At 51.4% G+C, this 24120-nt stretch overlaps 1 protein-coding gene across 3 annotated transcripts; it reads right to left on the bottom strand.

Moving 5' to 3' along the window:
- Positions 1-2274: 2274 nt before the first annotated feature.
- AQP7 (aquaporin 7) lies at positions 2275-18116 on the bottom strand. 3 transcript variants are annotated; one of them, XM_019734282.3, is made up of 8 exons: positions 17918-18116; positions 16771-16819; positions 12647-12746; positions 5990-6113; positions 5454-5591; positions 5124-5242; positions 4730-4947; positions 2275-4359 (listed from the first exon to the last, which is right to left on the bottom strand). In XM_019734282.3, exons 2-8 carry the CDS (start codon positions 16794-16796, stop codon positions 4077-4079), a joined length of 1008 nt encoding a protein of 335 aa, XP_019589841.3. In that variant the 5' UTR covers positions 16797-16819; positions 17918-18116; the 3' UTR covers positions 2275-4076. The 3 variants fall into 3 exon arrangements, with proteins under 3 accessions (XP_019589841.3, XP_019589836.3, XP_074186745.1); XM_019734277.3 differs by lacking the exons at positions 16771-16819; positions 17918-18116 and having other exon boundaries at positions 3935-4359; positions 12647-12866; XM_074330644.2 differs by lacking the exons at positions 16771-16819; positions 17918-18116 and having other exon boundaries at positions 4088-4303; positions 12647-12874.
- Between the last annotated feature and the right edge of the window lie 6004 nt (positions 18117-24120).

Raw genomic sequence — 24120 nt, 5'->3', positions numbered from 1 at the left:
AGTTGGGAGAGCAGTCCAAACAGGGAATAAAGGGCTCTTCCCACAGCCAAAACCATCAGGCTGAGGCAAAGTCCTGAGGAGCCTGGCCTGGAGCTGGGAGTCATTCCTGCCCCACTCGTCTCCTTCCACAGCCTTAGCTGGGGCAGAGTGTGGCCTTGGTAGGAAAGTGGGTTCATGACATGGGGCTTCAATGTGCTGGAAGAGGTTAGAGTTGGGGGGCTCCTCAGACACCAACAGATCCAAACCTCATTGTACATAGGGAAACAGACCCAGAGAAGGGAGGGGTCCTTTGCCGGTCACACAGCCAGCTCATGCTGGGCCTGGGACTGAGCGAATGAGAGGAGCCAGGGCTCCCATGGCTCCATTCGCAGCCTGACTCCCAGAGCTGCACAGGTGTGTCACCTGAGTCCAGCCAGGGAATGGTTCCAGGAAGGAGTGTGTGTGTGTGTGTGTGAGAGAGAGAGAGAGAGAGAGAGAGAGAGAGATGGGGGGGGGGGGGACCCACAAGGCACCATGATGCCTGCTCCACCCCATCCTGCCTGCTTCCTTCCTGCAATGAGACCTTCCCCTCTCCTCCAGAAACCTCCCTCACCTCTGCCCCAAGCCTTGGCCTCGCCTCTCCCCTAGGCCTGGCCTCAGCTCACCCTATCCCTTTCTCTCACCTTGTTTTCTTCCACTCTTGCCACTCTCTTTCCATTCCATCAATAGTCCCCTCATGTTCCCACCTCAGGACCTTTGCACTGGCTGTGTCCTCAGCCTGGCATGCTCTTCCCCCAGGTGTCTACCTGGCTCATTCCCTCACCCCCTTCAGGTCTTTATTCAGTCACCTCAGTGAGGCCTCCGTCCTCACACACCACACACTTCCTACCCCCCTTTCCTGCGTTTCCTCCTTAGCATGTATCATTAACACACTACATGTTTTGCACAGAATGTCAGTTCCATGAGAACAAGGACTTTCTATGTCTTCTTTGTGCCTGTATCCTCGGCACTGGAATGGTGACTGGCATCTTGTAGGCTTTCAGCCACCCTCTGCCAAGAGAATGAAAGGGGTCTGTGCACAGAAATGCTCTGTGACCGGGGTCAGGGATCATGTGAGCCTAGTACAGGTCTGTGGCAGAGCAGTGGACAGCAGGCAGGGGTTCTGGACGGACCCCCTGGCTGCCCTGCCTCCGAGGCCACCTCCCAGGGACATGCAGATGCCAGAAGGCTCAAGTGGCCAGTGAGGGACAGAAGGGTAGCAACCAGAACCCCAGGGCCCATATGTGCCTCCCCCACCTGTGACACGCCTTCTGGTCATGCTGCTCTGAATACCAGGAAGGAGGAAGGCCACCCTCGTATTCACAGGGCCACTGAGACTGAATGAGGGGAAGAGGGAGGTTTGTCCAGGGTCCCAGGGGGACTCCCAGCTGCGGGCCCTTCCCTGGTCACGCTCAGGCCTGGTTCCCCTGGCTTAGCTCCTCCCACTGCGGGATGTCAGACACACTCAAGCCTCTCCCCTTTCTCCTTAGATGTCCTGTAATCTCAGCTCTAACCTGTCTCTCTTCCTACCACCTCTTCTCATGCCATAGCTATTTCTTCTTCATCTTTTTAAATATATGATATCTACAAACAAATATATACCAGTTATATGTTACAAAGCACAGTCATATAACCCATACATTTTCCCCGACTCCAGAACTAGAAAATTAATAGCTTGTACTACCCCACATTCCTCCCAATCTCATCTCCCACGCCTCTATCCCTGTATCCTTGGAGGAACCATGCCTTCTTTTATTTTTTTTAAAGTAGTTTTATCACATGTGTATTCCCAAAGAATATGTCATTTTTTGCTTATTTGTCAATGGTGTAACTGGTGTCATACTGTATAGTCTACTGAATTGCTTTATATGCCTCCAAAATTTTTCCATGTTGTTGCAGGTAGCTGTTGTGCCTTAGTTTTCACTGATGTATCAAATCTGTTGTATGTGACTGAACTGCAATGTAAATATCTGTTCCCCTGTTGATGGACATTTGGGTTGTTTCCAGTGCTCCCTGACCATCCACTTGGTGCCCCCTCCTCAGCCAAACCTCTTGAGGTGCCCACTCCTCGCTTCATAGCCACCTCCCAGCTGTGCTCCCAAGGTTCTGCTCACTGCTTCTCCTCTCACTAGTCCATGGCCCCAGCCATATCCACACAACCACAACTTCCCCAGTCTCTGTCTTCTGCTCTCTTCTGAGCTCCAGACTATACAAAAGGCATAATTATTTATTGAGCATTTACTCTGTGCCAAGCAATATTTTCAACATTGTATATATTTTATTTCATTGAATATGGCAGCAACACAAATGGTAGGTAATATTGATAGACTCATTTCACAAATGAGAAAACCAAGACCCAGAGAGATTGAGTAACTCGCCTGAGACTACACACTTCTTTTCCTTCAGGTCCCACAGACAACTCAAGCTCATCATGTCCACAATATAAATTATCATCTTCGTCTCCAAACCAGTTCCTCTCCCATACCCTGCTCTCAGTGGGGCCATCTCCAGTGCCCAAGGCCCAAGCAAGAAACTGAAAGTCAGCCGACTCCTGCCACATCCTCACCTACTCCTTCATCTCATCCGGACCCAAGTCCTGTGGGTTTTACCTCCTAGGTATTGAGGGAGTCCCTTCTCTCCCCTCACATCCCCCAGCACTGACCCATTAGGTGCCCTGCTGCTGCTGCTTCTGCATTATTGCTTCTCACCACACTCCCTTGCAGGCCCCAATCTCCCCCTTTTCCAGCAACCTGCACACAGCTGCTCACCACGTCCCCACCTCCAGAAGAAAGCCCAGCCTCCCCTGCCCCGTCCCCTCAAACTGTCAAGTGCAGCAACCTGGCCCCTCCTCTGCTTTGTCTCCTGCTCTGGGAAGCCGTCCCTGGCCTCAGCTTCCAGGCTGGGCTCTGCGCCCCGCAGCGTCCTGCAGCCCCTCTCCACCATTTCTTTTGTCCTGTCCCCATTAGACCACAGTCCTCAAAGGCAGAGAGACCCAGCCTCATCCAGTGCAGCAGCTCCAGTGCCTAAGCAAGGCCTGCACACAGGACGTGCTCAATAATTGTTGAAAGGATAAACACAAGCCATGACAGGAACCATGGGTGACACTGCCTTCTGAGTCCCAGAAAACAGGATGATTTCTTCCTGGCCCCAGAGTTGGGGAATCCTGGCTGCCCCACCTCCACCCAACCTATGGGCCTGTCCCCCAGATAGGAAATGAGGCCGTTTCCTATCTCTACACTGTTTGGAAGGATTTCTCTCTCTGCATCTTCCTTCCTAACTCTGGAATTCCTTAATGTGGAAGAGCTCTGGCACCAGGAAAAAGGAAGAGAAGTCTGACCCCTTACCTACTTTCAATCTACATCAGGCACTGTCAAGGGTAGGGCGTAGTTTTTCCCCTAAGGGAGAGAAAATTAATTCTTGGAAGGGGGAGGTGAAAAAAACTTACTATTTTTGTATAAAGCACAGATAGACATAAAGTACATAAACAGATAATACAGTATATCTTTAATGTTAAAATATCATATAATTAAGAAAAAATATCTGAAAGACTACTGGGAGGGGAGCAATAATGGAAAAAAGTTTGAGAAACTATCCTCACACTTGGGCCTTGTCTTGTCGGGCCCAAGGACTGGCCAAAACTTAGGGAGAGTCTCGAGTCCTATCCCAGAGCAGTTCAAGGTATCCTCAGAGCTGACCACCCCCCGCCCCTCCCCCACCAGCTAGCTGTTCTCCTTTCCCCAAAACCATCCCTTTCCTACACGGTGCCTGAAAGTCCAGCTTTCTGTATCTGATTTCTTTTAATGTCATCTGGTTTCCGCCTGAGGCTGCAGGTTGGCCCTTCCCCATTCTCCTCCAGGGGGCGTCTCAGCTCCCAGGGCTGGAAGGAGTCTGAGATCTCTTTGCACCATGCTCCAGGCTTGGGCTACAGCATAACCCTAGAGTTCTTGAAAGAACCCAGGAGTGCATCCCAACCACAGAAAGCACCCAGGAAGTAAGGGTGCCACTGTGGGATAAGGCCTTCATATTGGGGTGGGGATGGGGCTCACGAATAATCTTACTTAGAATTGCTCTATGTGGATGGAGTCACGTAAGGGTGCGACAGGCCAGACTGAAGGTCTGTTGTCGTTGGACACAGAGACAGGTGTAAGGGAAGAAATCTCCACTTGGGGAGGCGTGGTCGTAGGCAACACACGTATTTTGCAGTCTTCATACTCCATGGGGTTCTCCAATATCTGGGGCTCCTGTGGGATGGTGGAGCCAATGAAGACCAAGTAGATGATCCCACCTAAGTAGGCACCCAGAGGCGGTGCCACCACTGGCACCCACCACCAGTCCTGGACCCTGCAGGCAAGAGGCAGAAACCTGGTTAGGTGGGTCAGGGAAGGGGCGATGCCTGGGATAGCACATGAATCCACCTCAGGCCGAGACAGGCAGGAGGGCCTGAGAGTAGAGGAATGACTCTCATCCTAGCCCAGGAGCCATCCCTGAGCCCGGGGCCCTGGTCAGCTTCACCCTGATTCAGGGACAGGGACACATCTGGGGCAGGATGTGCATCAGTGCTGGTCGGGGAAGAGCAGCACCCACCTCTGCCTCCCTCGGCCGCCTCGCAGCTCTGGAGGGCACTCCTGTGCTGCTCCTCACACTGCCCCCATCCCTCCACATGCGGGGACCTCGCAGAAAACTCGCAGGAATGGGCTGGGCGGGGCAGTACCTGAAGACCTGGAAGCCCCAGCCAGCAATAAAGGTGAAGAAGCGGGGAGGCAGGTCCCGGGATGGGTTGATAGCATATCCTGAGTTCACGCCCAGAGACACTCCAATGATGACAACAAGGAGGCCGATCACCACGGCCTGTGTCCCTTGCTGTGCTGGGTTGTTTCTCTTGTCCGTGATGGCGAACAGACACAGCTGGAGCAGCCCCGTAAGTAACACCTGGGGAGTAGATGCCATGGTAGCCACCCAGGGCCCCAGCCCCAACCCAGGGGCAGAGACTTGTCTTGGTACAGTTCCCATCCAGAATTCTTGTCCTCTCGATGGTGAGGAGCTCCTGCTGTCCCTTTCCTGAGGTGGAGAGGGCCTAAAGAGGGGCACCCCCCTGGACCACTGACCTCATCCAGGAAGCCCCTCCACAATGTCATGTGGTCAGGAAGATAGGTGGCAAAAATGCTAGCGGTGGCTGTAGGACCAATCACTGTCAGCTGTCCATCTGAGTAGTTGAAAATGGCCGCTGTGGAGACACAGATTGAGGGTGAACCTACCCCTAGCTCAACCCCACTGGAGTCTCAGAAATAAGGTTGTAGGATGGAGGGGTGGGGAGCACCTCCAAGGCTTTCTCTCCCAGACATTTTCACAGGCCAAGACCCTGAGGTTGGATCTGCCCATATTTCAGAGGAGGGGGCTGGGGCCAGATAGTGGACAACCGAGGGAAGGAAACTCACTGTAGAAGAGGCCGTAGATGGTGGCAGCAGCCAGAAAGGAACCCAGGAACTGACCCAGTACATACACAGGAAACTTCTTCCAGGGCATGCGGCCTAGTGCACAGTTGGTGAAGGTCACGGCTGCATTCATGTGGGCCCCTGCAGGGAGGGCAAGTGGGTTGGGAGAATGAGAGCAGAAACCAACAAAAATAATAAATACTATTGAGAGCAACAACGATAATAATAAGGCAAGCATTTATGGAGTGCACTCATTTAATTCTCAAAAGGACCCCACAAGACAGGGACAACCATCTCCATTTCATCATTAAGGAAAGTGGGGTAGAAAAGTTAACAAGCTGCCGAAGTTGACCCAGCTAGTAAAAATGGTGGGTCAGGCGGCTCATGAGAGTCTGGGCGAGACAGTCAGAGGCAAAGGGTTTAGGAGAGTCTCCCTCTAAGTGGCCGGTGAGGGTAAAGTGCTGGCTGATTCGGACAAGGGGCTGGCTGGAGGTGGGCAGGGAGAGCTTGCTGCTCAGGTGGGGCGCAGGCTCACTCACCAGAGATTTTCCCTGCAATGTGCACTCCCATGGTGACTCCGAAGCCAAAACCCAAGTTGACACCAAGGAAGCTGCCGAATTTATCTCCTAGGACCATATGGGCCACGGCTCCAAGGCCAAACACCTACGAGGGAGGGCCTCTGAGCGGACTTCCTGCCCAGAAGCCCCAACCTCAGAGGAGGGCTCAGAGCTCGGTTCCGGCTCCTCACCCTCGCTCCCTGGGCCTCCCGCATTGCCCTTGGAGACCCTCGGCCATGCTCTCTTCCTCCAGACTTCCTTCTTCATGACCCCTCCTCCCTTGCCCCTGTCAAGGCCTCTAAGACCTGACCAGTAAGAGCTGGGTGGGGTGCCATGTAAAAGGAGCCGGTGGAGCAGCAGTCAGGGGCTAACGGGCACAGCCAGGCCCCTGGACCCCAAGCCCGCCTGAAGTTCAAGGGAGAGGGCAGGGCTTCGAAGAGGGCGTGAGGGGTGTGGATTGAACCCCTCAGAGCATCTCACACTCCAGCCTAGCCTGAAGGAAGTTGCTTCAAGGGATCTCCAAACTTCATGCCTGGACTCTGCCACAGCCCCCACCCATAACCATTGCCGCCCACCCTGTCCCTACACACATCAGCCCTGGAAGCCCGTGGGGTTCTGATACTCTTGCCTCCAGCAATATTTCCATTGCCCTCAGACATCATTCCTGAACTTGTAGCTCTTGTCCGTCCTTAACTGCTGGACCTCCTCAGGTGACACCCCCACTGACCCCTTTCACAGGGAGATTAGAGGCCTGAGGCTAGACGCTCACTCAACCTCCTTCAGCACCCGCCTGAATCTCTGCCTATCCCTTCAGCTCTGGTACCTGCATCCAACCTCTCCCTCCCTCTGCAGAGGCCTCCCCTTGACTGGCTCCCATGCTCTCACATTGGGATGTCTTCCTCCCTAAAAATAAACCTTCCCACGTCAGCCCAGCCTCCCTGTCCAGCTGCACTCCTCGACAACCACTCCCTGTGTCAGTCAGCCTCCAGGAAAGAACCCACTGGCTGGTTCCTTTAGCCCTTCCCATGGCCCCCTCCTCAATCTAGCTTCTGCTTCCACGTGTCACAGACACCGAAGAGCTCTCCTCTCCGAGAGCTACGGCCTCCTGATTTCCCAAAGGTCCCTTCAGACATCTTCTTACTTGACTTTTCTGACTTTGACCCTCTTAAGGACTCTCTGCTCCTGAAGTCCTTCCTCAACCTCTATGCCATCTCTCTCTCCTGCTTTTCCTCTTACCTTTGTAGCCTCTCCCTCTCCACAGTTCTTTCCCACATTCTTTCTCCTTCATCTGCCTCAAGAATACAGATGATCACAGTGCTCCATCCTCGGCCTCTTTCACATCTTACCCCAGTCACTCTTTGTGGGTCTTCTTACCTGGTCTATGGCTTCAGATATGCCTGCTGCACTAAAATTCCCAAAACCTCCACCTGGGAGCCAGATCCTTACTTCCAGATATGCATTGGAAGTCTGGATGTTACAGGAATATCAGGTTCTATGTTGAAATCTTACCGTCTCTTGGAAAATGTAATCCTCATCTGATGTTCCTATCCCACTTGGCCAAACCAGAAACTTGGATACCACAAATGAGAGAGCTTCCTCTCCCTCCTCCCCCACACCCAATCGGCTCTACTTACATTCTCCATAGATCTTACTCAGTCTCCTCCTTCCAGCCAGAATGACCTTTCTAACTCGAAAATCTGATCATGTCTGCCCCTCATTCAAACATGCACTCAGTACACCACCATTTAAGACCCTTTATAATTTCTCTCAGTTTCATATCTGCTCCAGTGTTCTGTATGTTCAGCAACAGTATTACTACTAAATAATAATAACCATTCATTGAGCACTTACTATATGCCAGGCACTGGTAAGCAAGTTGTATCTATCACCTCCTTTAACCCTTATACCAACATATGCATTGGGTACTATTAGTCTCCCCCATTTGACAGATGGGCAATTTGAGGCTTGTCCAAAGTATACAGCCTGCACATAGTAAGCCAGGATTCGAATCTAGGCAGTCACCTATGCCAGACAGTCTCAAACCAACACCCACACTGTTCCCTGCATGCCATGCTTTCTTACACCTGTAGGATTTTAGATATGCTTTCCCTCTGTCTGGAATACCTGGTCCTAGATCCTGAAAAATTGATACTCTAAGGCCACACTCAGATGGCACCTCCTTTGAAAAGTCCGTGTGTTTTGGACATAATGTTTCTGAGAGACCTCTAGATGACCAGACTGCTGGAAATCAAAGTCTAGATCTGTGTCATCCAATATGACAGCCACTAGGCACATGTGGCTATTATGTACTTAAAATATGGCTAGTCCTAATTAAGATCTATAGGTGTAAAGTACATACTAGACTTCACAGGAAAAGGAGAATGTAGAATCTTATTAATAATTTTATATTGATAACAGGTTGAACTGGTAATGTTTTGGATATGTGGGTTAAATGTAATTATTAAAATTAATTTCATCTGTTTCTTTTTTAAATGTGGCTACTAGAAAATTTTAAATTACATATGTCACTCATATTGTATTTCCTTTGGACAGTTCTGTTCTAGAGTTTTTGAAAAAGAAAACCTGGAAAATTGTGGACATGAGGGCTACCTCTGAAGCCATCGGGGAGGATGAAGGCAGGTGACAGGACACAAGGTGAGAAGGTATCTAAGGGCTGAACCTAGAGCCGCACATCAGCTCTCATGAGTGGGTGTTAGAAACCCCAGCTGGAGCAGGTGTTGATATGAAAAAAGAACAAAGAGTAGGAGAGCATTCCTTTGGGTGTGACAATGCAGGGGTCATTAGTAATGTGGTTAGTGCTGTATCATCAGGCCACAGGGACAAAGTCAGGTCCTAGAGACTGAGAGGTTAGTAGGTGGTGAGGAGGTGTTGAAGGTACCAGTGTAAACATCTCTTTGAGAACCTGCTTAAGAAGGGAGGGAGAGAGAACGTGTTCAATGAAGGGTCTCACAGGATGGAGGGATGTTTTGTTCTGTGTTGTGTTGTTTTGAGTAGAGAGACTTTGGTACATTAAGATTGAGAGAAGGAGAGGCTGAAAATAAAGGAGAGAGAAAAAGGCAGAGCAAGTACCTCTGGAGACTGGAGGAGTGAGACTGGTGCAGGAGTGGAAGGTCTTCCATGAAGGAGTAGGTGATGTACAGATGTACAGGTTAGTGAGTCTGGTAGTGAGAGGGAAAGGCGGGTGAGGAGCCAGACACAGGAAGCCCACCTGACGGTTTTCCCTGTGAAGCTGGAGAGCAAGCCATTTGCTGATCAATCAATCAATCAATCACTCAATCAATCAATCAAAGAGGCAGAGTGCAGAGCAGCTTTGGGGAAGCCTGAGAAAAAAGTGAAATGGTCCAGATAGAGTAGGGGAAAGGCAGTGAGCAGGTCCCACTGTGTTCCTCAAGAGCCCCAGGACCGGTGCAGAGGGGCCCACAAGTGGGTCGGCTTAGAGCCAAGGGTAGGATGAGGAGTGGACAGGAACAGATGGGGCGTGGGGGTGGGGAGTATGGCCAGGACAGGCTGACAGGCTTGGGGGTGGTCAGACGGTGCAGGGAGGAAACCTGGCATGGAGGGTCTAAAGACCTAGGGTCCCCATTTCCAAGTAGGAGCTTAGAACTATTTGCTAAAAGGAATGAATGAGTGAATAAACCCCACACAATCTCCTGTGTCAGGGTTGCCGAGGGGCAGTCCATCCATCCAGCACACGTTTTGTTTGGATAACTTGGTTTTTATGACCAGAGGTTTCAGCTTTTCCCGAGAAGTCAGAGCCTGGGTGATGCCGGCCTGCATTCCAGCCTGCACGGCCCCCGTCAGCTGGAGTAGTGGCAGCTGTCTTTGCACAAATCGGCCCTCTGCAACAGGCCCCGCCACTCTGAGGTGCTCTCTCTGGCCCCTGGAGCTTGTGAGTTTGCAACTCCTGCCCTATGATTTACATCTGTTTTCCAATGTCCTGATGGTCCAGCTCCTCCCTTTCCTGGTCAGTGAATATGGCCTAGACTGTCCAAGTCCCACCAGGAGTCACAAGGCCAGCCCCAAGGATAGCACCCCAGAGATTGTGGAGTGGAAATGAGTAGAATAATCCATTTCCCTTACCCTGGCTGCAGTAAATGGGACTCAAGGTCACACTTGCTTTTCTAGCGAAAATTTCACCCTAGTGACTCACTGAGCTTCCTATCAACTTGACATGGCCCAACAACTAAAAATAACAACAACACAATGTCCTATATGAGCCCAAAGTTCTTTTATATATGTTACTTCCCTTCAGTCCTCAGAGCAAATCTGAATGTCAAATGTTTCTGTTCCGACTTTACAGATGAGGAAAACCAAGGTCCAGAGAGTGGTCTTGAAATGCCCAAAGCCTGAAAGTGAGAGCTTTACCTCAGCTGGGGGAGTATTAACAAGCCAGGGTGTTAGAAACCCTGACATAGCTAAGCTAAGGGACAGAGCATAGAGATAAAGGGTCAAGACTGTAATATTACGCTGGACTAGATTTAATTGTAATTTAAAACGTGACCTTGGACAAGTGACAGTCTCGTGGGTCTTTAGTTTCCCAACTAAAGGGAATTTGAGGATTTGGGAAGGTGTTGCATGTAAAGGGCTTAGCATCAGTGCCTGGTATGCAGTAGGTGCTCAATAATAATCTCAATAAAAGGAAGAGAAACACAGACCTGGGCTTCAATGTATGTGGGCGGTACCTGTTTTCCCTAAGAGCTCTCCAAGGAGTCACCCTCCTGCCTCCACAGTTCCAAGGTTTAACAACCCTCACGGGGCTGGAATGTTTTGTCATAAATGAATTACTTTGCCCTGGATTAGGTGAGACAGAATCCAGTGTTGTCTTCATAGCTTAGCAGCCCAGCAGGAGGGTGGGGAACGGGGGAGGGGAAAGGGCAGGAGGCAGGGAGGGGAGAGCTACTGAGAGCACTTGTCATAATGACCAGAGACCAACACTTGTGTCCTACATGCTTCCTGGGTGTTGGCTCTTGGCCTTCTTCACACAAGTCTGTCAGCTTGATGTTAGTGTCCTGTTTACCAATGAGGAAGCTCAAGTTCTGAACAGTTAAGATCCTTGTGGAAGATCACACTGCTGGAAGAGAGCAGAGCCAGAATTCAAGTCCAGCTCCCAGGAAGGTCTCATTCAGCACACTTCATCACTGAGAAGACAGGCTCTGAGCCACGGAGAGACCTGCCCAAGGCCAGATAGTGACTCAGTGGCAGGATCAGGATAAGAAGCCAGGTGTCCAGAGGCCCCTGGCTCTGTGAACCCCATCATCTCCTGCCCTGTGACTCGTTGCACACACACCACACACACTACCTCTCTTTCCCCCATTGCCTCTGACATGTTCCTGACCGTCTTTGCTTCCCTTCCCAGAGGCTGCCCCCTCTTTTCATTGACCTGTGCCCTCCGTACATAGAAACAAGCATGGCTACAGCTTAAGGGCACAGGCTGGCTGCGGGAAGTGGCAGCGCTGAAGCAGGTGGAGAGAGAGGACGTTTACAAGAAACCTTACAAGAAACCTCCTGCTTGCAGTCCGGTGTCTGTCCCATCATCCACTGAAAGAGCCCTGGCCGAGGTCCCCAATGACCTCCATGTCACCAATCCCCACAGACCCGTGTCAGTGTCACCTTTTCTGGCCTGTCTGCAGCCTCTCATCTTGGTGACCACTCCCTCCTGTGGACACCACACACACATTCCTGTAACCTGGTCTCCCCCCATCTTTTCCTCCCAGCTGTCCAGCCAGTACTTCTCAGGACGCTCTGTGTGCCCCTCTTCATTCTCCAAGGCTCTGCCCTCAACTTACTTTCTTTTCCTATACACTCTCACTGGACAGTTTTTATAATCACCATCCCTATTCTGATGAACTCTAACTCTACTTCCAGCCCAACCCGCTCTCTTGAGCTCTAGTCTTATATATCCTACCGCCCCCCAGCACCTCACCTGATCATGTCCAAACTGACCTCACCTCTGGCCCTGTGCTGGGCCCCGGGCTCAGAATGGCTCCCTTGGCGCTTACCCCACATCTGTGGCTTGCAAAGCCTTGATTCCATCTTGTACAAATGCCTCAAACATGTCCTTTATTCTCCGTCCCTGGACCAGTCAACACCCTCTTTCTATCTTAGGTTATTGCAACAGTGTCTTAACTGGTTCTGCTCCCTCCAGCCTTGCCCATTCTGCTGAGGCTCCACACCGCACCCAGATTTTCCTTATAAATCCAAATCTGATCACATCGTTCTGCTGCGTGAAAGCCTGCAGTGTCTCTGTTATTGCCTTCAAGATTAATTCTCAAAGCCTGACACTCAGTGTTCTCTCCAATCTTTTTCCTCTTGCTTTCCCTTCTTCCCATTTCCAGCCATGCCTTCTGACATCACCCAGCCCATGGTTTTGTTCTGTCCCCACATATTACGAGCCCTTTCTGTTCAAAAAGACGTGGTGACAGAGCTCTCACCTTACTTTCCTATCAGGCTCCCAGCTTCACCATCAGGCTCCCAGCTCAGAGACTGGGGCATGGGCAATGTGACCCGGGGGTTCAGCAGTGGGAAGGGGGTTGTGGATTGCCCTTACTGAGCCCCACCCTCCTAGGGTTCATGCCCCTTCCTCAGAGCTCACCCACCCTGTGCCACACACCCACTCACCATCATGACATACGTGCTGATGAGCTCGGCCAGGAACTCGCGCACCAATTCCTTCCGCAGTATTGCCTGGGCCCGTACTACCACAGGCGAGGAGACCATCCTGGAATTGCAGGGGGACCTGAAGCAGCAGCCTGAGCCCATGGGCAGAAGTGAGACAGGTGCGCTTGCTGCCCATCAGCCTTCAGCTCCGGGCTGGGTTAATGGGTAACCCAGCAGCCTACACACACCTCCTCTTGCCCAGGGCAGCCGGGACTCCTGAGAGCCACAGGGATGTGGAGAGGGACTGGGGGTCCATGGCCAGGCCAGGCCCCTTCTTCCTTCTGCTGGGGATTGGACCAATGAAACCACTTTGCGGAGGGGGCAGTTGGGGATCTGATGAATGCCATCCATGGTGCCAGTGAGCCTTGGGGGAGAAGCAGGTGGGAGAGAGCAGGCAGGAAAGTGGAGCTCAGTTGTCTGCCTGCCTGCCTGTCTGCCTGCCTGCCTGCCTGCCTGCCTGCCTGCAGGAACCAGATCTCTGAGGACACAGTCAAGACATCAGGTAGGACCTGGCAACCACAAGGCACTCTGCAAACAGCACAGGGTGGGGGCAAAGTCTGCACTCTCTAAAAAGCACTCAGGCCTGAAATATGCACCAGATTCTGCCAAAGATGAAGGGCCCGCAAAGTGCAGCAGGCACTGCAACCAGGTCAACACAAACAAACATTTGGAAGTGAGGAATGAATGAATGAATGAATGAATGAATGAATGAACGAACGAGAGAGAGAGAGAGAGAGAGAGAGAGGAAAAGAGGGACTGGATCTTACTCCTTGATGTATTCTCAGTGCCTAGTGCAGTGCCAGGCACATAGTAGGTGTACAATCTATATTGCTGAATGAATGAAAATTGGGCAATTCATCTGTCTTACTTTTCACTAGATCTGCAGAACTTTCTACAGTGCCTGGAACATGGTAGATACTTGATAAATTGTTATTTAATAGACGCATGATTCTATGGATAGATGAAAAAGTGAGTTACACGTTCCAACGTCTGTTGGAGAAGGATTGGGGTCCAGAGGCTAAAGAGAAGGAGGGGTACAGATAACTGTAAGTGTGGCCTTAGAGCTGACACCAGACACTCACTACCTTACCCTGCTCAGGATAGCAACATCACCCTCCACCCCACCCCAGGCTTCCTAAATTTCCCCAGCCTCACAGCAGCAAAGAGTAAGGAGAGGGAGAAATGTAAACCAGGCATAGATATAAAACACCATTTACTTCTCTGGCTGAGACCCCACGTTCATGTTTCACCTACCCCAGTCCTTGCTCTGTCCTTACCCCAGGGAAACAAACGCAGGGCTGTGCATTTGGAGGGGATGTAGAATTGCCTGGACAAACCCCTGGCTCCCATCCAACTCCAACTCCCATGCAGCATCATGTAGAGGTCCCCTTTCCCCCATGACCGACTTCTTCAGCCCCAAAGAAGAGCCTGTGAGCAGCCTGCGGCAGGCAGAGACCCAGCAACAGTCCTGGGAAGGTGCCAGAGAGGCAGAGGATCAGTGAACAGAGCAGGAAGTCAAGGACACCAAGAGAGTCTGGAAGCAGAGCCCCTTCCTCCTCACCACACAGCAGGTGGGACACGGTAAACAACAAATAACCCCCAACCAGCAACTGAACCAAAGATTTTGTTGAATGCCTTCTGTGCCTACTGTGTCAGGCACTGTAGTAAAGAACATTGGTGTGATCCCTGCTTTTAGGAAGAAAAGCCACTAATTAAGCAATTACTATAAAGTATGAGGAGTGATGACACAGGTGAAGAGTGAGCACCAGGGGATTGCAGGGAGGAAGCAAATGACCTAGAGGAGAGGGTAGGAGGCTCTCCCAGAGGAAGAGAAAATTAGGTCAAGAATAGAAGACTGGCCAGGTGAAGGGGCATCGGGAGGTGGGGGAAGTTCTGGGCATTGGAATGGCATGGGCATAGGCTTGCAGCTAAGACAGTGTGTGATGTGCAGAGGAATTCTGCAAGGATGGACTGGCCAGAGAGAGGAGTGAAAGTAGCATGAGATGGGCAGAAAGGAGCACAGGGCCAGGTGGTAGGAGGCCTCAAGGCCCACGTTAGGGAGTCTGAACCCAACCCAGACAGCCAGGGGACTAGGTCCATCTTCTATGGAGGCTGGGATGAGGGAGCAGGCGTCGAGCTGTGGTGAACAATCAGGAAGCTTCTGCCACAGACAGGCTGAGAGGTAATGGCAGCCTGAGCCAAGAAGGTGCCATGGAGATGGCTAGAAGACAGTCAAACTGACAGACCTTGGTGTTTGATTAGAGAGGAGAATGGAGAAGGACGAATCAGTGATGACACCAGATCCTGGCTAGAACAGCAAAGTGACACGTGAGACACAGGAGAGAAATTGCCAGCTTAGTTCGGAGGACCCGGAGTCCCTTTGCAGGCGTGTTGAGTTTGAGGATTCCCACCAGCACCTGGGTGGGGAGGACCAGTAAGGAGGCAGCTGGTCTTGTGGTCTTGTTTAGAGACATACATTTTGAGTTCACTGAATCATAACCGCCTCCATGGGCATAGATGAGGTAGCTCAAGGAGAGGGTGTAGAATGAGAAAAGGGTATCTAAGAAAACCAGCCTACAAAGAAACTAACAGGCAACCAGATAATTACCTAAGTATCAGAGGCTAACCAAGGAACTAAATAGCTAACAACTCACCAGCCAACTCTTCAGCTAACTAATCAATTTGGCAACATAACCAACTAACTGACTCTCCTATTAACTAGTTCATTTAATTATCTAATCAACCAACCAACAGTAAATAATCCAACTAACCTCAAGCCAACCATTTAATCTGCTAACCAACATTTATTCATTCAACAAACACTTATTGAGCCTCTATTTATAAGTCAAACACCAGGGACACAAAGTAAAATCTCAGTCCCCACTCTTGGGTGGCTCCATCTAGTGGACAAGAGGGACAATAGCAACACCATCAGAGGTGAGAAACCCCTGGGCAGGAGGTGAGGCCTGAGGCTTAAAGAATGGGCAGGTGGTGGCCTACGTGGCCTCGAGGAAGTAGGGTGGTAGTGGAAAGAATAGTGAGAGTGAGCACATTCTAGATATTTTAGGAGTTTGGTGACAAAATGTGAGGCATGAGGGAGACAGAGTGTCAAGGACAAGGTCTGGACTTCTGGCTTGAGCAACAGAGGAGAAGGGGGTCTTCAACTGAGCTGAGGCCACAGGAAGAGGAGTGGGCTTGGGGAGAGTGGAGGAGGTTGTTTTCAACTGGGACTGAGTTGACTGTGGGACACTAGTGGATCTTTGGAAACAGGGTCTAATGCCTTGGAGAGAGTCCTGGGCTGGCGATAGCAAAGTCATCAGCACAGAGGGGAAGACCTGCATTCTCGCTATCCAAGAGTGCACAGACAGGCAAGTATCCCGGCTCACGGGGAGCTGACAGGCAGCAATGAGATGTAACGAGCAAGTACATTTGTGTGTTAGAGGTAGCGTGTCCTATGGGAAAGACAGCAAGGAAAAGGAGGTGGGGCAGTCAGGGTAAGCCTCACTGAAAAGGTACCATTTAAGCAAAGACACAAAGGAGGTGAAGGAGTGAGCCATGTGGGTAACCACAAGAAGAGTGTTTCAGGCAGAGGGAAGTCTTGAAGGACTCTGGGCATGTCTGAAGGGAAGGAAGGGAGGTCAGTGTGACGAGTGGGGAGAGTGGGGTTGAGGTGGAGGGAGGTCAGAGAGGGAACAGGGACTAAGTAGGCAGGGCCTTGGCCATTGCAAGGACTTTGGCTTTTATTTCACCCCAAAGAAGCCTTAGCCTGAGGGGATGAGAGGTAGTGAGTTCAGTTCATTGAGCACCACCCACATGGGAGCAGTTGGAACCCACTGACCCACCCTTTGATTTTCATTCAGGTTTTTCTGAGCCTCCCCTCACCCCAGGGCTCAGCCTGTGCTTGGCTATGGGCACAAGTCTGAGAGGCCCTTCTTCTGGGCCCCACAGGCTAGTGGGAGGTAAGGAGAAGGGGGCCTGGAGACATCAGCTGCCATGAAGGAGAGGCTGAGAGTGGGGCAGGGAGGGCACTGGCTGTTATGGGTGGGGGATGGGAGGCTGGCATGGGGGACTGGGTGGGTGCTTACCACCTCTTCCTTTTTGCTTCAGTCATATTCTGTCTGAGAGTTTTAGATGCTGTGGAGACAACGAGAGGTGATTAAGGCTAGAGGGCACAGAGTTTGGCTCCATATTCTCATCAGACCTCAGCCCCCACAGGAGAGAAGCCACAGGGACAGGTCCTGTCAGTTCCAATCCCTCAACCCAGCCAAGCTGGAAGGGGATGGGAAGGCGGGTGTGCTTCAGCCAATGGGAAAAGGCCTTGGAGTCCCACCTCCTATACCTATACTGACTTCAAGACCCCTGACCTCTGGAACAGGCCCTTCAGAGTTCCTCCAGACCTTCCCAAGTCTGCAACCCAGCTTTGGACAGTGGACATGCCCACAGACTCCCCTCCGTGGCTCCACCCTCACATATGCAGCTATTACTGCCTTTAAGCTCAAGCCCTCTTGCTGCTGACTTAAACTGTGACTTTTCAGGGCCTCTTCCTTGCACACATGTGCGCTCACGTACACACACACACACACACAAATACACACACACACAAACGATGAGGTCCTAAAAATTCAGTTAATTCATACCCCCACCTCAGAACAAAGTCTGCATTTCTCACTATTCCAGAAAAATTCCTCCTTGTATTCCCATTTGCCTCACAAACGACAGCACCAAACAAAACCCTTGAGTTTTCCCATCCTGTATATCCCCTTTGTTTCCTAGCCCAGTTCCCTCTAGCTGTAGCACAGGTTCACATCCCTAGCCCTGATTTTAGAAACCCTCTGGGGGCAGGGAAGGGGGACCCAGGGGAAGGAACCACTCCGGCAAAGCCAGCAATGGACCCATCTCGCTGACCTGCGTCCCTTCTGCTTTGGTCCAGTGTGACTGGTCTCTCCTCCCCGTCCCACCCCACTCCCTGCTGACAGCCCAGCACAGCACATCCTCCAACCCTGCTCCTCCTCACAGTCAATTTACAGGTTAGGAAACTGAAGCGCAGAGAGAGTGCCAGACAGCAACTCAGGACGAAACCAGAACAGACATCCAGGCCTTGACCTTCAGCTGGGTTCCTTGCCTAGACAGTCCCATGGTCACCTCCTTCCCATATGGTCCCCAGGGAGTGGCACTCCCAGGTCTGGGCCCCAGGGAGCCCCCTGTTTCAGCCCTGCCTGGAGCCAGACTCACTCTGCTGAAGTGCCTTAGGTCTCTCAGCGTCCACCTTGGAGGCTTCTCAATGACAGCAGGTCTTGGTCTTCCTCCCTGAATGTCCCAGGTTCTGGCTACTCCTGCAGCTAGGACTCCGCTGTGTCCCCAATCTAGACCCCACCTCTCAGCCTTCCTTGGGGTGGCTCCGACTCCAAGTGCTGCTCTGCTCTGTTCCTCCAGGGGAGAGGTCAGTGGGGCAGGGTTTTGGCCTGGGCCACTTGAGCCAAGTCCTGTCACACTGCCTGAAATAGCATCCGTTCTCCCGCCAGCAGCGTCAAGGAGACCGGGTTCTAAGGCAGCTCTTATGAGGTCAGAGGTAGAACTCTGGGTGGGCGCTGGGCTTCATGGTTCCAGAGGAAGGGCCTGTCCTCCAAGCCGGGTGTCCAGCCTGGAGCCAGAGGAAACTCCTCCCAGGCCCCAGATCTGGGGAGGCTGCTGAGCCCCTGGCTGTGGGGAGAGCTGCACAGAATAGGGACTGAAAAGTTCTGGAGATCAATGGCCAGTTGGAGGAGTTGGGGAGGAGACCCTGGGTCAGTCCTCAGGGAGCCCCCATCCTGAAGGAGGAAGGGGAGACCCAGGCCCTGGATTTCTTCAGTCTGGGGGGAAGGAAGATGCATAAACCATATTAGCAGGGAAACCCCAGTCTGAGAGGGGAGAGAGAAAGCCAAGCCCACTCCTCTGGGCACCCTCGTCTGGGGTGGAGAAGAAGGAGCCTGGGTCTCATCCCCTGGGAGCCCCCATCTGAGCAGTGGAGGGGGCATCCTAGGCCCCATCTCGAAAACACTTCCCTTGGGGATGGCCATTGAAGCCTCTGTGAAGGAACCAAAGCCGACCAGAGTGTGGGGCTCCGATCCAGGGCTACAGGAGCTCAGTTACTGAGGTGGGGTTAGGAGCAAACCAGGGGACCAGCTGCCGTCTGAGAGAACTTCTGGAGCTAAGTCATGGCAGGGCCTCCAAGGATGAAGCAGTGTGAGATTTGAGCAGGTGACCCAGTGCTGAGACAAGGGAATGGCTGCTGGTCTGCACACTGTAAGGAAACCTGCCAGGTGGAGTGGTGGATGGTGGGCAGTAAGTCCAGAGAGCTTCTGAGGCCAGGAGGCTGTGTAAGATTTGGTTGCCCTAAGCCAGCCTTGGCAATAGAACTGTCCTCTAGAGGGTGCCAATAGACCAGGCCAGCTCTGGAACCTGCATGGCCCAGGTTCCCAGCCCAACTTGCCCTGCAGGTCACTCTGCAGGGAGAGACAGGGGTCAACTGCAGTCTGAGGGCTTCCTAGTCAGCAACTGTCCTTAAGGAATGAACTCTTCCACTGCGGCCCCCCACACTGAGGCTCCGCCCCTCATTCACCTCTGCAGACTCAAGTGGGCTCAAAATGCTAAGTCCTTCCTTCAAGACAGGAGAGATGTCCCCTTGACATGGGGGGACACCTGCCTTTATTCCTTTCCTGTGTGTGCTATTCGGATGAGGGTGCAGTTAAAGTCAAAAATGGAGCTGGGGGAAGCCAGTTACCTCAGTTGGTTAGAGCGCGATGCTCGTAACACCAGGGTTGCCGGTTCGATCCCCCCATGGGCCAGCGGGAGCTGTGCCCTCCACAACTAGATTGAAATAACTACTTGACTTGGAGCTGATGGATCCTGGAAAAACACACTTAAAATAAATAAAAGTTTTTAAAATGTGGAACTGGGGTCTAGGATGAAGTCAGACCTTGGGAAAAGTTGGGTGGGGCTGGGATCAGGTTGGTGAGGGAGGGAATTGGCATCCATGTTAGATTCAGGAGTTAAGCCCTGGGCTCATTTACAGGGCTGGGTGCTGGGGACCAGAGGTGAAGACACAGTCCTGTCTCCCTCTTGGGAGAAATAGATAAATGGCAGGTGATTTACGATACATTGTAATCAAGTGAGGGGAATACAGGCAACAGCTAAGCCAGCCTGGAGGGGGGCAAGAAGAGATGACATGGGAGATGACTCCACCAAGGTGAGCAGGGGAGGCCAGCGTGGGGGTGGTGATTTGAAGCCACATGAAGCCCAGTGGGATTGTGAGAACACCTAATGTATTCTGGGAACTGTAAGTGGCTTGAAGAGGGCTGGAGAAGTGGGCAGGGGCAGACCATGAAGGGCTTTGTCTGCCAGGACATAGGATCAGACTTTTTCCCAAGGGCCTGAGGAGCCCTCGAAGGGTTCTAAGCAAAGAAAAGAGTGAAGTAGCCAGTCTGGGGTACTTGAGCCCCTGGAGCATCCAAGAGGCAGAGGCACAGTTGAGCCTGGACTTGGGCCAGGGGTCCACCTGGAGAAAGAACGAGGACAGGAGTTATTAGTGCCTGGGCATTTACCATGGGAGTCAGTGGGATTGCCAGGAAGCCCAAGAGAGTGGGGCCAGGGAGAGGGGCAGGATTCTGGGGACAGGAGGGTGGCTGAGAAGTAGCAGGTGAGGAGGGAGATGGAAACCCAGACACTGGGCTGCCAACAGGCTACAGGGAGCTCAGAGGGGCTATGACCCCAGAGTTGGGTGTGAGGAGGGGCCAGCCTTGCTGAGCTGGTGGGATGGAGGGTGGCCACAGCATTGAAGAAGTGATGGCTGAGGAGGCAGAAAGTTCAACTGTGGAGAGAAGAGAGGCAGCTAAAGGGCCCGTCAGGTCGGGTGTTTGGGTCTAGACAGAGCCTGGGGGGATCTCCAGAGCCATTGGGGATGGTGGAGGGCAGAGAGGGGACACCTGGGGTCCTGTCTTCACAGGATAGGCTCTCAGTAGGGCCACCAGATAAAAAAAGCACAAGACACTGAGTTAAATTTGAATTTCAGAAAAACAATATTCATAATATTTGGGACATACTTATACTAAAACACAACCCACTGTTTCTCTGAAATTCAAATTTGATGAGGTGTCCTAACTCTGAGCTGCAGGGAAGACCCGACCTTGTACACTGACTGGGTTTGAGACCTCACTGGGCATCAAATTCCCTGCACAACCTTGGCTCAGTCCCTGTCCCTGGGCCTGTGTCCTAGTCTGTGAAATGGGGTGGGCAGATATGTGGTCCTCCCACCCAGCCACTTGGCATCCACACAGGGCCCAGGAAAAGGTTTATGAAGGCAGCAACAGACCATTAAGTCAAAAATTAGTTTGGTTGAAACTACAAATTGGTTGAAAATGCAATAGTAATATTAGTGTGCTACAGGGCAGTTTTTGCAAACTTTGGTGTTTCTTTGGGCATTTAGTCCCTCTTTCAGAAATTGTTTTGCGTTTTCTTATTCTAATTTTGGCTGCAATGCACTATTTTTGCTAGTGAAAGGTTGGAAATAACCCAGTGTTCATCAGTCGCCCATTTCTTACTCACTACACTAAAAATCTTACAATGTGCACTGGTAAATGGTGACATTAATGTTCAACGTAACTGAAAATTTAAATATTTATGAACACATAGCCAAGCAAGTTGAGGAGATATAATTGTCTGTCACTGGGGTGGAAAATTTTTTGAACAAAAAACAAACAAAAAATCTCAGATCCTTTTATTCTTTTATTACCTAAAATACAAACAAGCCAAAAGAACCTTAAGAGACATGACACAACTGACTCCATGGCAACTACTACTAATATTTTGGTAAGTTTCCTTCTAATCCTTTTTTCATATATACACACATACACATCCCCTCCCCACTTTGTCAACAATAAGTAGAATGAAACTTACATAAAGTTTTGTACAGTACTTTTTCCACTCAAACATTTATTGAGAATATCTTTTCATGCCAATAGGTCTACATCCACATCATATATGTGGCTGCACAGCACAGGATCGCCTCCAATTTTAAATTTTTCCAACTCTTCTCTGTTATGAACAGCACAGGGCAGACACAGTTGGCTGAAACCCAATTAGGAGTGAGCATGCAAATAGCAATTTTTAAAACGCAGGATGAAGAAAAATACCCACAAAGGCGGCCAGATGGCTCAGTTGGTTAGAGCTCAAGCTCTTAACAACAAGGTTGCCAGTTCAATTCCCGCATGGGATGGTGGGCTGTGCCCCCTACAACTAAGATTAAAAACGGTGACTGGACTTGGCGCTGAGCTGCGCCCTCCACAACTGGATTGAAGGACAACGACTTGGAGCTGATGGGCCCTGGAGAAACACACTGCTCCCTAATATTCCCCAATAAAAAAAAAGAAAAATACCCACAGATGCTAAAAGTAATCTGAACTCCCCCAAAAGTGTTGATGTGTAAAAAACTAATCATTTTCAGCTAATTTATTTCGACCAACATACTCTTTGATTAACTTACTTATCATGTAAACTGCTTTCAATCAAATTCTTTTAGACTTGGAGTTTTTCGGACTCTTTTGAGCCCTGGAATCCTTTGTATAACTCAGGAGTCTGTGGTATAGATCAGTAAGAAAGGAGCTACTCTGGCTGAAGAGGCAGGTATGGGGGTGGGAGTGCAGTGCAGGTCCCTTGAGGGGTTCTTGTCTCTGACATCACCTGAAGCCATGAAGATTATCATTCTGCTCAAGAAAGAAGACCCTGATGCCTCACCCAGGTAAATGTCCCCTTTCTAACTCATTTTTCAGGTCGGGAAACTGAGATTCAGAGCAAGGTAGCAACTTGCCCAAGATCACCAGAACCAGAACATCTGGGTCAGGTCTCTGTCCCCTACCCTAGGAGGTCAGGGTCCCCCCAGCTAGGAGAACTGGGGGCTAGGCTGGGGACGGGCATGGGTACAGGCAGGATCCTGGATGGTCTTTAACCCTGAAGTTTTGCAATGACCAGAACTCCCTTCCCCCCTCCTAGGCTCTTATCATTTCTTCTCAGAGTCATGCCTGGGCCTCCAGGACAGAAGAGACAGAGACAAGGGCAGACAAGGTCAAGAGCACAGCCACTTGCCCAAGGGCAAACATCCTGTAAGTCGAGGAACCAGAATTTAAAGCCAGGCCTGCTCCACTCTAAAGCTCACATCAGGCTGCCTAATTTGAGATGAGAAACCAGGCATACAGCTCAGGCCTGTCACTTTCTAGTATGAGCGGGAGCTATCAGGGAAGGTTTCCTGGAGGAGGCGATCTCGTCAACAGAAGTTGGGAGATGACACTAACGGAATTTGCATGTGTGAGAAGCATTTGTGTCTTTGTATATGTGTGTGAACAAGTATATGTGTGAATGAGCAGGTGTGTGTGCGTGTGCATATCTGCATTGGGTCTTGCATGTGAAAACCTCTCTGTGGGTTCTCTCTCTCTCTCTCTCTCTTTCTCTCTCTCTCTCTCTCTCTCTCTCTCTCTCTCTCTTTCACACACACACACACACACACACACACACACACACACACACACACAGAGTCTTGCACACATGAGTCTGCACCCATTCCACTGGGTTAATATTTTCCTGCCTGCGTCAGCACAGTCCCAGTCAGCAGGCAGCTCACTGCAGGAACGTGCCCTATCTGATCTCGCCAGGTGCTATGGTCCTGGAACAGGGGGCTTGGGGTGGGCAGGGAGCCCATCTCAACACCCCCAGGGCAAGCTACTTTCTCTCCACTTTCCTGCTCAGCCTGAGAAAGTAGGCAGGCCCAGTGGCCCAGCAGGCCCAGTGTGATGAGACTGCTCTGTCTTCGCACTCACACTGGGGGGCATCCCAAGTGGGGCAGCCTCCCTGCCTGCCTCCAGATGGACAAGGCCAGCAGCTCCCTGAGTTACCTCCCCGCTCTCTTATTTTTGCCCAAATCCTGAGCCTTCTCCAAACACGGATGTTCCATTGAGGACAAACAGGTAGTAGAGACCCAGAGGAAACATAGGGGGCGCCCCTTCAGCAGGAAAGCGTGCCAGCCTGTGGGAGGGTGGGGGGTTTATTTACAGCTTTCCAGAAACATGGTGATTGCATAAAGGACCTGTGCAGAGGTCTGTGTGGGCAGGGACTGGGGCGCGCATCCCTATGTGCATTGAGCCATGAAGGCTTGGTGGAACACTGGGACCCTGAGCAGGGTGGGGCCTTCCCAGTTCTGAGGGCCTCTCCTACTGTCATGGAGGTTCCTCCCATGCCAGCACCGGTCCCTGGGGTGCGGGCTGGGCCAGATGGGGCTGGGCAGGCAGACACAGTCTCTTCTGTTCTGGGCACAGCCCAAGGCCCAGGGTGAGTCAGTTTGAGGATGCCCTAATGCATCTCTTTACGGGAAAGACAAGGATGGAGAGAGGATGATGACCCCTTGCAGGGTT

Source organism: Rhinolophus sinicus, chromosome 16 (assembly GCF_057876585.1).
Source record: "Rhinolophus sinicus isolate RSI-liver-muscle chromosome 16, RSI-T2T, whole genome shotgun sequence".
NCBI classification, from domain to species: domain Eukaryota; kingdom Metazoa; phylum Chordata; class Mammalia; order Chiroptera; family Rhinolophidae; genus Rhinolophus; species Rhinolophus sinicus.
This window is presented reverse-complemented; position numbering and strand designations above follow the sequence as displayed.

Coding starts and splice junctions, on each gene's coding strand:
- AQP7 (XM_019734277.3), bottom strand. CDS start 12,787: ATGGGCTCAGGCTGCTGCTTCAGGTCCCCCTGCAATTCCAGGATGGTC. Junction 6,114..12,646: donor TCAGCACGTATGTCATGATG/GTGAGTGGGTGT, acceptor CCTCCCTCGTAG/GTGTTTGGCCTTGGAGCCGT. Junction 5,592..5,989: donor CATTGCAGGGAAAATCTCTG/GTGAGTGAGCCT, acceptor CCCTCCCTGCAG/GGGCCCACATGAATGCAGCC.